This window comes from Corvus hawaiiensis, chromosome 5 (genome assembly GCF_020740725.1).
Source record: "Corvus hawaiiensis isolate bCorHaw1 chromosome 5, bCorHaw1.pri.cur, whole genome shotgun sequence".
NCBI lineage: Eukaryota > Metazoa > Chordata > Aves > Passeriformes > Corvidae > Corvus > Corvus hawaiiensis.
The window spans coordinates 41,924,861-41,938,561 of NC_063217.1; the positions used below are offsets into that span (position 1 = coordinate 41,924,861).

Sequence of the window (13,701 nt, forward strand, 5' to 3'; positions counted from 1 at the left end):
CTCTGTGGCCCTCCGTCCCCGGAAGAGAATCAGAGAATTATTTAGGATGGAAAACACCTTTAAGAACATTTAGTCTACCTGTTAACCCAGCACTTCTAAGCCCAGCTCTAAACCATGTACATAAGCATCACGTGCACACATTTTTCTCAACACTTCCAGGAATGGTGATTCCACCACTCCCCTGGACACCCTGTTAAATCAGGTAAACCCAGCCATGGGATTCATTTTAGTGTTATAATTTGATTAGTATTTAACAAAGGCAAAGGGTTCAATAAAGTAATGTTTTATCTGCCATCGCACATCTCTAAAGAAAAACAGAACAAAAATATATTTAAGTTCTTAACCTTTTATAATACTGCTTTATAAAACAAATACTATAACAGTTTTCAAAGTAAAAGAACTGGGACATATCTTTATCCCAGTGACAAAACAAACTGAAAAAGAAAATATTTCTCCCTATGCTGCATAATTTTAAATCATATTATGATGGCAAAATAAGAACATAATCCCTGAAATTTGTACATTCAGAAATACATCAATACAAGAAGAAGCTTTTTTTTTCTTGTTTTTCAGTGACATACTGTTCATTTTACCTATTTTATAAAATTTGGTTTCTGGTAATTCTTTATAGACTGTTTGATGCAAATACAGTAATTAATAAATCTTCCTATTTATTTGCCTAATATGCTGCCATATGGATCTTACATTCCATTTTACTTGTTTGGCAGCCAAGCACAACCTTTGACTGCCTGTTTTAATCCTGCCTTTAAGTCTCTTAACATAAATAAAGATAATCCACCCAGAATCGTCTTCCTCCCTGATTATTTTTTCTTCATCTTCTTCTGTGTTTAACTTTGTATTTTTATTCTCAATGAACCAAGTGTACAGATCTACCTTTTACAGCTCTGAACGTCATTTTACTGAGAAGAACTATAAGTGAGTGTTAACCACCAAATTGTATTGAATGTCATATAGCATTTGGCTATTTCATTTTTCTTATGCAACACAGGGAGAACAGCATGAAGTCCTCTATAAGACAGCTATGCTTATTAAGAATGTTTAATTAGATAGATGAATATAGCACAGCTGAGTTCAGAACATGGCCTGACTTATTGCCACACAAATAGGAAGCAAGAACATATTGTGGCTTGGGATATGTTTTTCTTTGATTCGTTGAGTTACGGAGGCACAAAGCCTCTAAAGATGACATCAGAAGTTATCCAATAATTTACAATAGCAATGAGAGGATTATGAGCTACTGTAATCTTTTCAAGTCACTAACACACATAATAGACAAGATGCTCAGAAGTGATGTGGCTGCCTTGCAAGTGATAGAATCTTCAAACTAAAAGGAAATTTAAGATAGAAGGCAAAGAGGTATCATAGATACAGCCAGAAAATCCCACCTTTTGAAGTTATAGTAGAGAAAAGAAGGGGCTGAACTAAAGAAATGCTGAGTATCTCGTCCTCAGTAATCCTCGCATGCTTCAGAGATTTATCAGTTTCCAATGTGAATTTAGGTAGTCGTTGGGAACATCTGCTTCATTCTGCAAAGTGTGGCACCCAAGTCAGAGGTGTGCAGGTATAAGCTCCAAGTGATCTCCATGCCTGTATCTCACTGATGTGAGTGAAATAACACTTTTAAAATCCCCGTGTTGTACATGATTAAAAATCTGATCATCTTCGTTTGATTTTGAAACCTGAAAATAAAAAGAATTTTTAATGTCACACAGTATTGTCCATGGCATCTAAAGTAGAAATAAAATGCTGATTTTATTTTACTGCTATTAAGTCTATTTTCTATGGCCCTGACTGATGACACAAAATAAGTGAAATCCCTTTGGATATCAGTAACATTCCTATTGAATTAATTGGGCCAGAACTGCACTCCATGACTTCTACTGTGTTTCCACAGTAAAGAATAAACTTTTTCTCATCTCAAGATATATTCATGGATTCTTTCAAATATAACCAGCAGTGGAGTTTCTCTCTTTAAAGCTTGTAACTTATTGGTTAAATAGGAATGCTTTTTATAAAAGCACCATTTTGTTTACAAAGATGCAGCTTCTTTTCCTTTGATGTTGTCCCATGATAAAACAACCAGTTTCATATGAATATACTGGAAAATGCTAAAATTCTTGGATACCAGAAGAGTGTTCTTGAATGCAGAGAGAACCATTCTTACATCATAGTGGAAATTTGATGCCCTATATTAACAGAGATTCTGCAAGAGGCAGTGCAGCTTGAACAATCAAAACAAAACAAAACAATGTACAGGATCTTCCTTTTCACCACAGCTAAAGCTTGCTTGGAATTAGCTTTGAGTAAGGCTGCTCCAGCCTGGATTATAGGTGGAGTCGGCCTTTCTGTAGTTTAGTTTGCACCTGCACCAATGGAAGGAAAAAGGGTGATGCAGGGGCTTAAAATATATTGCAACCTCTTTTGACTTAGAGAATTGGACAGAACTTGAAATCCCACATAATTTTTTCTTAAAGAGGAAAAATGGAGACAGGTATTTCTTTTTTCATTTAGAAAGGATGTTTACAATGATTTTTTCCCTGTGCTCATAGTAACACTATTTTGCTTTGAACACAGGTTTTTCTTTTCCTCTGGGTAATGTTTCCTACAGAGCTGCTTTCCATTCATTTTTTTCAAGATCGTGCTTTTGTGGCCATCTTTGAGATGTTTGTGTTTGAGTTTGTGATGGGTTTGCAATTTCTCTTTTTCACATGCACATACAGACACACACAACCTACGTAACTGTTGCATTTGGTATGAGAATCTCAGTAAGTGCCTGTACCATCTGGCCAAGCCACAACAGTGCACATTTGCATGTGGTCTGGCTCCTGGGTGGTATTTTTGCATTGTTTCAGCTATCCCTAGACAAAGAGGCATTTAATTGCGTCTTCAATGAGCCTGTGCAGGAGACAGCTACAATACCCAAGAGCTTCACTGGGAAAGGGGGACTGCCCAGCCCCCACTACTGCAGCGTAGAGAAGCAAAGTGAGGAGGGGGGACCCGAGCTAAGGTGCTCTCTTAATTAAGTAATGTCAAATTCAGTGGCCATTTTTTCCCTAAGCAGCAGCTGTCTCAGCTGCCAGCTGCTCTCACGTTTCTGCGGCTGCTCTCTGACCCATGAGACATCGCTGACCTCCCCTTTTGCCCTTGTTTGCTTCCCTCCTGTACTCCCAGCCTCGCATCACTTGGGAGAAGTTGGGAGGACAGCAGGAATACAGCGTGGACATAAATCAAGGATCATGAATGGGCTATAAAATTCGTGACTCATGCGCCTCTGTGTGTGCTGGTCTGTAACACAGGGGGACAGGCAGCCAGAAAGGGACATGAAAAGCCTGACAGAGAAAAAAGACCTCTGCTCAGGGAAGGTCATAGCAAAGGTCAGTGAACTTCCCCGGTGAGAATGAGTGTGCCACCAGATAATGGGAAATGGCAGTGGATGGACCTCCAGGAGGCAGGAGTCGGTTTACTCAGTAAATCAGAAAATCAAGGCCAATTGGAAAACAAAAGCATTGAAATACCACAGAAACCACACAATTTTTACTACAGGGATGATGATACAGGGCTGTTTAAAAACCATTTCAACATCAAATCCTAGGCCAAATCTTTCAGAGTTTGTTATTCTAGGCTGATACGCTGTTGCAGTCTGTGTTCTTTCCAAAGACTGCAGAGGACAAGCACGCAAGTTCACTAATTCCTCAATTAGGGGGCTTGCTGTTCTTTAAATTACACATATATTTAAATTGTTTAATTAATATATGCATCCTTGGCTTCTCTAAGGAAGCAGGGAAACAGCATGCCTTTAATTTGCACTTCAGAAGTACAGCAAATAAATGAAACTGAATAACAGAAGGAACCCTGTCTACTAGTTAGAGCAGAACTTCTCTTTTTTCCTTACATGCCTCCTTGTTGACCATTACAAAATAAGCACAAGCATATACTGGCATTGTTCCAGTAAGGATGAAAGACAAAAATAGGAATAAATTGTGAATTTTTACTCAGATACAAATTTAAATGTGAATTAGATGCTCATAAAATTTAATAAAGTATCCAAAATTATTAATAATGATAGTACTGAAATCTCATCAAGAAGCCGATGAGGACATTTGAGCAGGAGACACTGAACTAGATCAACCAGTATCCTTCAGGTTTTTTTATACCATGTCAATGACAACAGGTACTTGAAAACCCTGCTTAACCAGGTAAACCATGTCTACAACTCCTTAGGGTTCTTAAATTGGAACAAAGAGGCAACTAAAGTATTTGAAGGTACCTGTCCTGCTTTGCTTGATAGCTTGGTTTGTTGGTTACTTGGAAAAGCAGCACTGATTTTTCACAGTACAATACCTGCCAGCAACATGGGTAATTAAGGAGTGATTCTGCCCGTTCAGTAACATTTTGCTTTAAGAAGGTTAAAATAAGCACTTAATGATGTGTCCTTTAAAGATATTTCATGATGTTGGTTGGCAGTTGGTTGCCTGTCTTCAGAATTTGGACATAAATACTGTCACAGCACGAGCTGCATGAATCAGTACACAGCTATTTTCACTTGTTTAAGAAAATAATGATTGTAATCTTTGCATTTTGCAGGGATCCTAGAAACATTTCTAATTTGCTCTGACAGTGAATTCACGCTTTCTACAAATGATAGGCTGATACAAGTATTATCAGTACTAGAGAAATGAAGGTGAGAACTGTTAGAAACACAGGTCGCCACCTGCAACACTTCAGTAATAGCATGGCATCAAATTCCTTCAGTTAATTTGCCATGTTATGTGAAAGTGCTTATCACACAGCAAACCTGGATCATACATTTTGTTATCTGTTGCCTTTGTCCTATAGTCAGCTGGGCTACTTAGCCACTTTTTGCCAATGAATGCTATCATAAGGCATCAAGTATATTTATATGAATACACTTATTCTGGAAAGATAGAATGTATGCTTTTCTGTTCTGGAGAAGCAGAAATTTTAACTTAACCTCTAAGCCTAGGAGATAAAGAATTTAAAAATTATTATTATTCTTTATTAGTGATGGGAACAGAAGGCCACAGGGAATAAGACAATTGCAGAAAACACTGAGATTATAGGTTGGATTTTGAATCACACTTTCTGGGGAGTCATCTGGACGCCAGGAAATCAAAAGAATATTTTGTGTACTAAGATCAGAATAAGGATTGGTGTAGTTTAATTGAAGTTAATGGCACTGAAGTAGAAAGACAGACAGAATTTCCTCCCACAAAGTTTTACTGGAATCATAGTCTGTACTTGCCAGCTAGTGGGAAGACAGCTGAAATTTACACAAGGAGTGGGATCCCAGCACTAATGGCTGGATCTTGCAGATATGTGCTCTGAAGTGTTTTGCAGCTATTCTGCCACTTAACAGGCATCTCCCTGTGCTCTTTCTGAAAGCAACTGCTTATTGACATGAACCAGTACAAAGCATCTTGCAGTGATATTAAGTTAGAGGTATTTTAGTACACAGGATAGTGATCATTCCTCTGTGATACTGTTGAGGCTGCACCTCAAATCTTGTGTTCAGTTTTGGGCCCCTCACTACAAGAAGGACATTGAGGTGCTGGAGCATGTCCAGAGAAGCACCATGGAGCTGGGGAAGGGTCTGGAGCACAACTCTGGTGAGGAGCAGCTGAGGGAGCTCGGGGGTGTTTTAACCTGGTGAAAAGGAGGCTGAGGGAGGTTCTTATTGCTCTCTACAACTGCCTGAAAAGAGGCTGTAGCCAGGTGGGGGTTGGCCTCTTCTCCCAGATAACAAGTGAAAGGACAAGAGGAAATGGCCTTAGGTTGTGCCAGGGGAGATTTAGATTGGGTATTAGAAAAACTTTTTCATGGAAAGGATTGTAAAGCATTAGAACAGGCTGCCCAGGGAGGTGGTGGAGTCACCATCCCTGGAAGTGTTTAAAAAACATGGATATAGCACTTGAGGATGTGGTTTGGTGGTGAACACGGTGGTGGTGCAAAGCTGACAGTTGGACTTGATGATCTTAAAGGTCTTTTCCAACCTTAACAACTCCATGGTTCTATGTTGACTCTAGGTTTGACAATAACACTCAGAGACCATAAGCACAGTCAGCTTTACAGGCACAGGTAGTATCTTTTTTCACTCTCTAACCCATGCAAATAGGAGAAATATAATATGTGCATTAATTACATTTATTTTTATGACAGATCATTGGTTTCTAATCTTTCTCTTTCCAGGAAGAAAATCAGCATTCTTCATGTGACAATGCCACCTTGATTCTGCAGCCTATTTTTCTAATTTTAGTTACTGCCTTACTGAATATTGAATTTGTGATGGTTTTACCTGGGCTAAAAATAGAGTGAAAGAATTGCTATAAACCACACAGACAGACCTACATACCACAGCCCACACTCCATAATAAAGAAGATATGCTTGAAAGATTTCTTGCACGGCCTTGCAGATGAAAACTATGGGAAGGTCTTCACAGAATCATTAGGGTTGGAGGGAACCTCTGGAGATCATCCAGGCCAACCCCCTTGCCAAGGCAGGGTCACCCAGAGCAGGTGGCAGATGAATGTGTCCAGGTGGGTTTGGAATGTCTCCAGAGAGCCCCTGGGCAGCCTGTTCCAGTGCTCTGCCACCCTCAATGTAAATAAGTTCTTCCTCACGATGAGGTGAAACTTCTTGAGTTTATGGCCGTTGCTCCTCATCCCGTCACTGAGCACCACTGAAAAGAGTCTGGCACCATCTTCTTCACACCCACCTTTGAGACATTTATGAGATCCCCTCTCAGTCGTCTGTTCTCTGGGCTATATAGGCTACACACTCTCTCCGCTGTGAGGGCGGCATACGTAGCCCAGGGAAGCTGTGGACGGCCCACCGTCGGGAGCGTTCAAGGCCGGGCTGGCTGAGGCTCTGTGCCGCCAGAGCCTCCTCCCTCTCCCCCTCCGTCCGTCCCTCCCCCTGTCCTGCTCTCCCCGCCCGCCCCAGCCGGCGGCAGCTCCGGGCGGCGGCTCCTCCCCCGTGGCCGCCCGGCAGCATGGCGGCGGCGGTGGAGACCCGCAGAGTCTGCGAGACCGCCGGCTGCAGCAGCGAGGCCAAGCTGCAGTGCCCCACCTGCCTCAAGCTGGGCATCCAGGGCTCCTACTTCTGCTCCCAGGTGAGGTTCCCCGCGGCCCAGCTCCTCGCTTCGCGCTCCGGGCGTGCGGCGGGCGCAGGATCCAGCTCCCCGCGCCCGCTCCCGGCCGCCCGGGCCCGGCCCGGCGTGCCCGGCTCTGCCTCTCTGCCCGCCCGCTCCCGGCCAGCCCGCGGCAGCAGCCCCCGGGCAGGGGCCCCGCGCGAAGTTCCCCCTCGGTTCCTTGGGTGTTGGAGCTGGGGGAACCGGGCTGGCGGCCCCGGGCGGAGCGGGAGCCCCATTGCTCCTCGTGGCCGCGGGCGATGCGGGACCTCAGCGGCACGAAAGCGCAGCCGGAGCGCTCGTGAGAGGGTGCACGGATGTTCCTTTGCCTGAAGGTGTGGGTGGTCCGTGTGCTCCCCTTAAGAATAAAGGCTTAGTGGGACAAAGTGAGATGTGGTCATCAAATTCCAGCGGGAGCGTTTCTCTGCCGGCGTCAGCTCTGGAGTTGCTCGGCTTTGATAGACACCGGGAGACTTGTTGCTCTGAAAACAGATTTTCTTTAAGTTAGGAGTTTCTGTGAAAATTATTTTATACTCTTCCTTTTTTTTTTAATTGTTCCCAACTTTTTTTTCCCCCCACTGTGTCTTCTGATGTTCTACTCTGAGGGTGCCAAACAGGAAGGCTCAGGTTAGGCCACATGTCATAGAGCAGTCAGCCCTCACGTATAAATCAGAGAATTGAACATGTTCTGTAGGCCTCGGCCATCCTCACCTGTTACCACAGTGGTAATAGAGTGTGGTCCTTCAGTAGAAAGAGCTGTGTTGAGTGGGTTTTTTGTTTGTGGGGTTTGTTTTGGTTTTGTTCTGTTTTGTTTGGGGTTTTTTTATTAACTTTAAAATGTGAGGTAAAATATATAGCCTAATCCTTTGAACTTTTTGTATGTGTAATTTCTGTCAAAATCAGTGAGGACGTATGTGTATAGTTCAGAGGTTAACACTGACTTTCCTTGTCACAGTTATAACTCAGAGTAAAGTCATTGAACATTTGTAGATAAACATATGAAAATAATTCAGTCACATCAGGTAGATTAATTTATTAATTGGAAAGAATTCTTTTCTGAGCCGGGATATAAGCTGATAGTTATGGTTTGCATAGGACTAGGGGAAAACTTCCCACGTGCTTGTGACACACCCACTGCACAGTTTCTGGTACTTTCCCCTGAAGTCTCTGTGCCCTATGCTGGGAGTCGATGCCAAATTAGAGCAACTGCAACTCAGAATTGTTCTGACAGTTCTGTATCTCTGGTTCCCACGTGGTGCTTGTGGTTAACTTCTAGGATTTGCTCTGCGTTTCACGCATGTTTTGGCATGTCTGATGTAAAACTCATCATAAATGCATCGTTGGTTATATACAAATATTAGATGGTGACAACAAAACCATTTGTTAAGAGAACAAACAGGTCAATGTGAAGAGTTCTAGTTACATCTTCACTCCTCTCCTTCCCATCCCTAACTCAGCTAATTCTACATAGGGTGCAGAGATTCTTATTATCTATATATTAAGTTTAATTCTTTTGAAATACCTGCTGCTGTTGTTAGGTAAAAGGGGAATTACTGGAAATACTTCCTAGCTTGTTAAAATAGGCTGCTGGATAACTGACTACACACTTGTAAAACTGTCCTGCCTAGAAAATGAAATACTGAACTGGGAATCCCAGTCATCTCACTTCTGAGTGACCTGGGGCGTGTTGTGCCTCACTGTCCCAGTCAGGAATGTAGGTAAGCACATTGAAGGTGCTTCGGAAGTTCTGGGGCAACACGTTACAGAGAAGGACATTAATGACAGCCTGTTTTAAAGACATGAAAGAAGTGTCATGCACTGAGAGAAGAATCCCTGTGTTCAGACCCTTAACCCCCAGTAGTAGCCTTTGTGGGGCCCAGCATTGAACTGTCCCGAGGCTGCAGCTCTCCTCATCACCTGGTGTGTGCCGTGGAAGAGACTCGCCGCAGTCCTGCCCTGGTGTCTGGCAAGCACCATCAGAAGGGTGGGTGAGGTGCTGCTGACAACCTGGCTGCCTCTTCCAAAAAGCACGTGCAGGTGAAGGACTGTTATTTTCTCTGAACTTCCAGCAAGTTTCATCTGGTTAGCATCTGTGAAACTTTTCTGGAGTTCTCTGTTTGGTGGTTTTCTTTCCATTCTGGTCTTACATGCATAAATAACTCCTAGATAAGCTAGTGAGTGGACCTAGGATGTTGTTCCACCTCACAGCACAGCCTGTGTTGTAGCTAGCTTGGTGCTATTCCCTTCCTCCAAGGATGCACCTTTCTCTTAAGCTGTCCCTGATTCCTTGGTGAGCCACTTCTGAGTTCTTCAGGGTTTTCTTTTAATGGAGGAAAAGCAGTTGCATTAATTGGGTTTCTTTTGCTTGTTTAGCTAGCTGTGCACTGCAGGGTCATGAAACACTTCAGGAGTGTGCTGCTGAAGAGCAGGCTTGCCCAGTGTGGCCCAGTTTGGCCCAGCCATAAAGTCAGCCTGTCCTTATGGAATGCAGTGGTGTTAGCCAGGTGTGTGGGCACTTACTTTGAGCTGAGGGTGGATTGGGAGCCACAAGCTATCTGGCATCTCCTTGACAGGTAAAAGCATCTGTATGGACATGGACACCAGGTTAATTAATCTGCCTGGAAGCCTGCAATGACTTTTTCATACAGCCAAAACACCAATCAGAGCTAACCCCAAATTTGTAGTAATTAATTTTTTCTACTGCTAAGAATAAAGAATAAAATAATTGTGAACTGCTGTAGGAAGGCAACCATATGAAGCAATGTGTTTGGATTATAAGTTACTAACATACCATTTGCTAAGGAAAAATAGTGCGGGAGGTATAGGACTGAGAATCTCGGTGTAGTGTGGAGATTGATTACAAATTATTTTTCATGACTGTACATAGAGAATTGAAGTGAACTTTTCAAGTAGATTGCATCAAGACAATGATTTCCCTGGTGGATTTATCATTTGTGTCTCTCCTTTGCTGGAGGAAGGGTGTTCTTCTGGTCACTTATTTTTTTCTCCCTCTCTGCATCAAAATGTATGCCTCAACAACATGCCCTGAAAATGCATATGCCAAAGTAATTTGACATTCTCTGAGATTTCTTTGAGCCAACACTGTTTCCTCTCTGGCTGTTGGGCACCTTGGAAACTGGGTACAGCTGCTGAGTAATAGTTGTTCTTGTGGGTCGTGGATGGAAAGGAGGCCACGTGGCCGGGTTCTGGCTGAGCAGGGAGGTTTTGAACTGGTAGTGGAGACAAGGTGAAAATGGCTTTTAGCAGCAGAGGAGCTCTTGAGGTGGTGTGTTGAACCCTGGGTGGTTTTCTTTTCCTGTCACTTCAAGGTGTAACAAGAGGAACTGTTCTGCTGAGGGATTCTGTCTGCTGTTAACCCTTAGTAATACTTTAGGCTAGTAAATGAAGTACTGTCACTACCAGCTACTTTTTTTCACTGTCTTGTTTTCTTTTCTGTAGAGACTTACTGCAGTGTTGCATGTGTTTATCATCTTACGGTGAGCTACAGTAATGCAGTCTGTCTTCTGAATGCAGAAATAACACAGATGTCCAGCATCACATCTCAACTGCAGTGTTCCTCCTGCTAAGATGAATTTGCTGTTGTGAAATCTGCCTCATAGATACAGTCACTTGTGTGTGCATTGTGTGTAGTGTACATAAAGAGTGTGTGTTTAAATAGACAATTTGCATTTCTTTTATGTCTTCTACAAGTGGCTGAAGGATAAAGAAGAGGAGAGTAATGATTGTTCTTGAAGTCTCCAGTTACCATTTTTATGTGAGCCTTCTAATTGTGAATGGATCTCTTATTAGTGATTTTGTGTTGCTTTCATGACAACTTCCTCTTTCATACTACTTATATAAAAGTGTCTTGGACAAAACAGAGTAGGTTTTCTGTAGTGTGGACTAGATGCTGTTGCAGGGCCATTTCTCCAGCCAAATTCAGAAATACCTACTTGTAGACACTTTCTGAAAACATTCTCTTACTCTGAAGTCAGTGGCCTGTGCCATTTTTGTTTCTCTGAGAGCTGGAGGCTGTGGGTTTTTATCCTAACAGTAGTCATAACTTACTCAAGGAGAACTGTTGCCCCTTCCTGCTTTGTGTGGCCTTGTGTTGTCAGCCCCAAGTGTATGAAGTGGTCTGGCTGTGGAGTCAGAGGCGAGGATTGGGGTGGCATGGTGACTCTGCCACGTGTGTTTTAGGTGTTTGAAGGGGTAGCAGTTTCTCTGAACTGTACAGTTGGCGGCAGTGTCTCTCTTGGACTGGTGGGTACCTCCCAATATCTCTTCATACCTGTTGACATTTGAGGTGGAGTATGACTCGTTAAATTCCAGTGACGGGAAAGAAATGCTGTTTTGTTCTCTCAGGGAGTTTATATACCATTTACTCCTTTCCGGGAGGCACATTTTCACTGACACTCAGCCCTGGGCCCTTGACAGCTGTGGATGCTCAAGGTCACAGTAATTTGTGAAAAACTGTGGACCTGAAGAAGATTGTCATCCCATCTCCTGTTTTGCTGTTTCCTTTCACCGTCAATGTGTTGGGGGTGGGGAGCAGGGAGCAATGGACCTGGATGAAATTATTCTTTGTCCTCTCTCACATCAGACTGTAGGACATCAGTGCCATGTTTTGTCCTTGGTTCACTATTCTTTGCTGTGCCTGAAATAGGCTAAAACCTGCCGCTTGGATCCAACAGCAGCACGCAGGGGTTTCCTCAGGCATAAATGGCACTCAGCTGATACTATCTTCTAGAAAATCAGATTTCTTTCATCAGGAAGATGACATTTTCAATTGCCTGTAAATCACCATGAATACCTGTGTCTGAGGTAAGTGCATGATTGTTGGTGAGGTATAAAAGCTGAGCCCTCATGACTTTCTGAAAGTAAAACTTCAGACTCCTATAGGCAGACTTGCTGAACTATTGTTCCATGTACTGAAAGGATAGTCCAGTTGGATTTCCTCTGGTCTGTTCCTTCACTACTCTCAGAAATCAGTTGTATATTTCTGTAAATCTGAAGAGCTGCAGAATGCAGTCCCTTCCTCAAAGGAAGGGCTCAGTTGGTCATGTGGGACCGATCAGGTCTTAGATGAAGGAGAAAGTTGATGTAGGTACTTGTTGATGTAGGTACTGCATGTAGGTACTTCTCTTGGAGTTGAATCTGAAAACACATATTTGATTCTTCTGAAAACCTGACTATTCATGTATGCTGCTTAGGCTAGTTTGGGAATTCTGTAGAGAGTTTTTCAGGCCGGAGGCTGTCTCTGTGGGCTTGTACTGCCCTAGAAGGATTTCAGCGTGCTGAAAAGAGTCAACTGTTTCATTTAGCATCAAATGTATTAACATGTCAACATACTTGTACTTATGGATAAAATGTGAGTTAATCTGTACTGTATTTAGTATATATATATCACTGATAGCCTGGTATTAAGCTAAATGCTGTCTTCAGGGGTTTTTTTTCTTTTTTTTTGCTTCTGTTTTGCATACCTTCAAGGTATTTGGTTAAAATGAGTTCTCATTATGCAAAACTACATGATCTCAGGTTAAGCCCCAGACAGTTTTACATTCTAAAGGACATTTGTAAATTCTGTTAAAAAGATTGCTCAGAATATTTTTAAATACAGTGTGCTGCTTGGCACTGTTTCCTAGATGTTTGTCCATCACAATTCAGGGTATAATGACATGCAAAGAGACAGACAGTCTGTCCTCACAGTCTTAATTCCAAATATCTTTTTTTTTTTTTTTTTCTGTAAAGTAGGTATTTTTGGAAGTTGATCACAGTGGCTGTAAATGATGAGCATAGAGGATGGAAGGGGTAATTCTGTGGAAGTTGGACACAAGTTGGAGTGCTGACAAATGTTGCCAGAGCTAACTTGAAATGAGCTGCTCCCATGCAAAGGCAGTTCAGAAACACGGTCTATGAGCATGCCTTGAAATCTGTGGTGTGGTGGCTGCATAGCTTCCTGGGTTTGGATATCATAGAATGGCCTGGCTTGGAAGGGACCTTAGAGATCATCTGGTTCCAACCCCCTGCCATGGGCAGGGACACCTTCCACTAGACCAGGTTGTTCAGAGCCCCATCCAACCTGGCTGTGAACACATCCAGGGATGGGGCATCCTCATCTCAGGGTAGCTGATTTAAATCTAGTTTGTTATGTCTGTGCTGTACAGAGGTTTGCAGTGTAATGATACCCAAATCTTGATTGAGCATCCTTTTCTCCTCTGGAATTTGCAGTTGGCTGTACTTTTCCACCTCTTAATCAGGTTATATGCATACATGAACCGAACAAATAAGAAGCTCCCTGTTACTACTGTAAAGATGACAATAAACATAGCATAATTTTTACCCCCTAATTACTTCAATAACTGTTTTAAAAGGTTTTGTTCTTTCAGTGGTTGATTTAAAAAAAAAGCTCAAGGTATTTGGTAGTGATCAGTGTGTTCACAGTGAAAATGCACCATACTATAAAACAAATGCTGCTATGCTGCATGATTCTGTCAATATTTCAACCAGTAAATAGCTGTTGGGTGAGTCC

At 42.5% G+C, this 13,701-nt stretch overlaps 1 protein-coding gene across 2 annotated transcripts in view; it reads left to right on the forward strand.

Annotated features, from left to right (window-relative positions):
• Positions 1-6,984: 6,984 nt before the first annotated feature.
• The window catches only part of METAP1 (methionyl aminopeptidase 1), a 30,210-nt gene continuing 23,493 nt past the window's right edge, over positions 6,985-13,701 (forward strand). The window contains exon 1 of one of the 2 annotated variants that reach the window (XM_048304547.1): positions 6,985-7,151. In XM_048304547.1, the coding sequence (XP_048160504.1) occupies positions 7,032-7,151 (120 nt within the window). In that variant the 5' untranslated portion in view covers positions 6,985-7,031. The remainder of the gene's footprint in view (positions 7,152-13,701) is intronic. The other variant, XM_048304546.1, reaches the window with a different exon arrangement.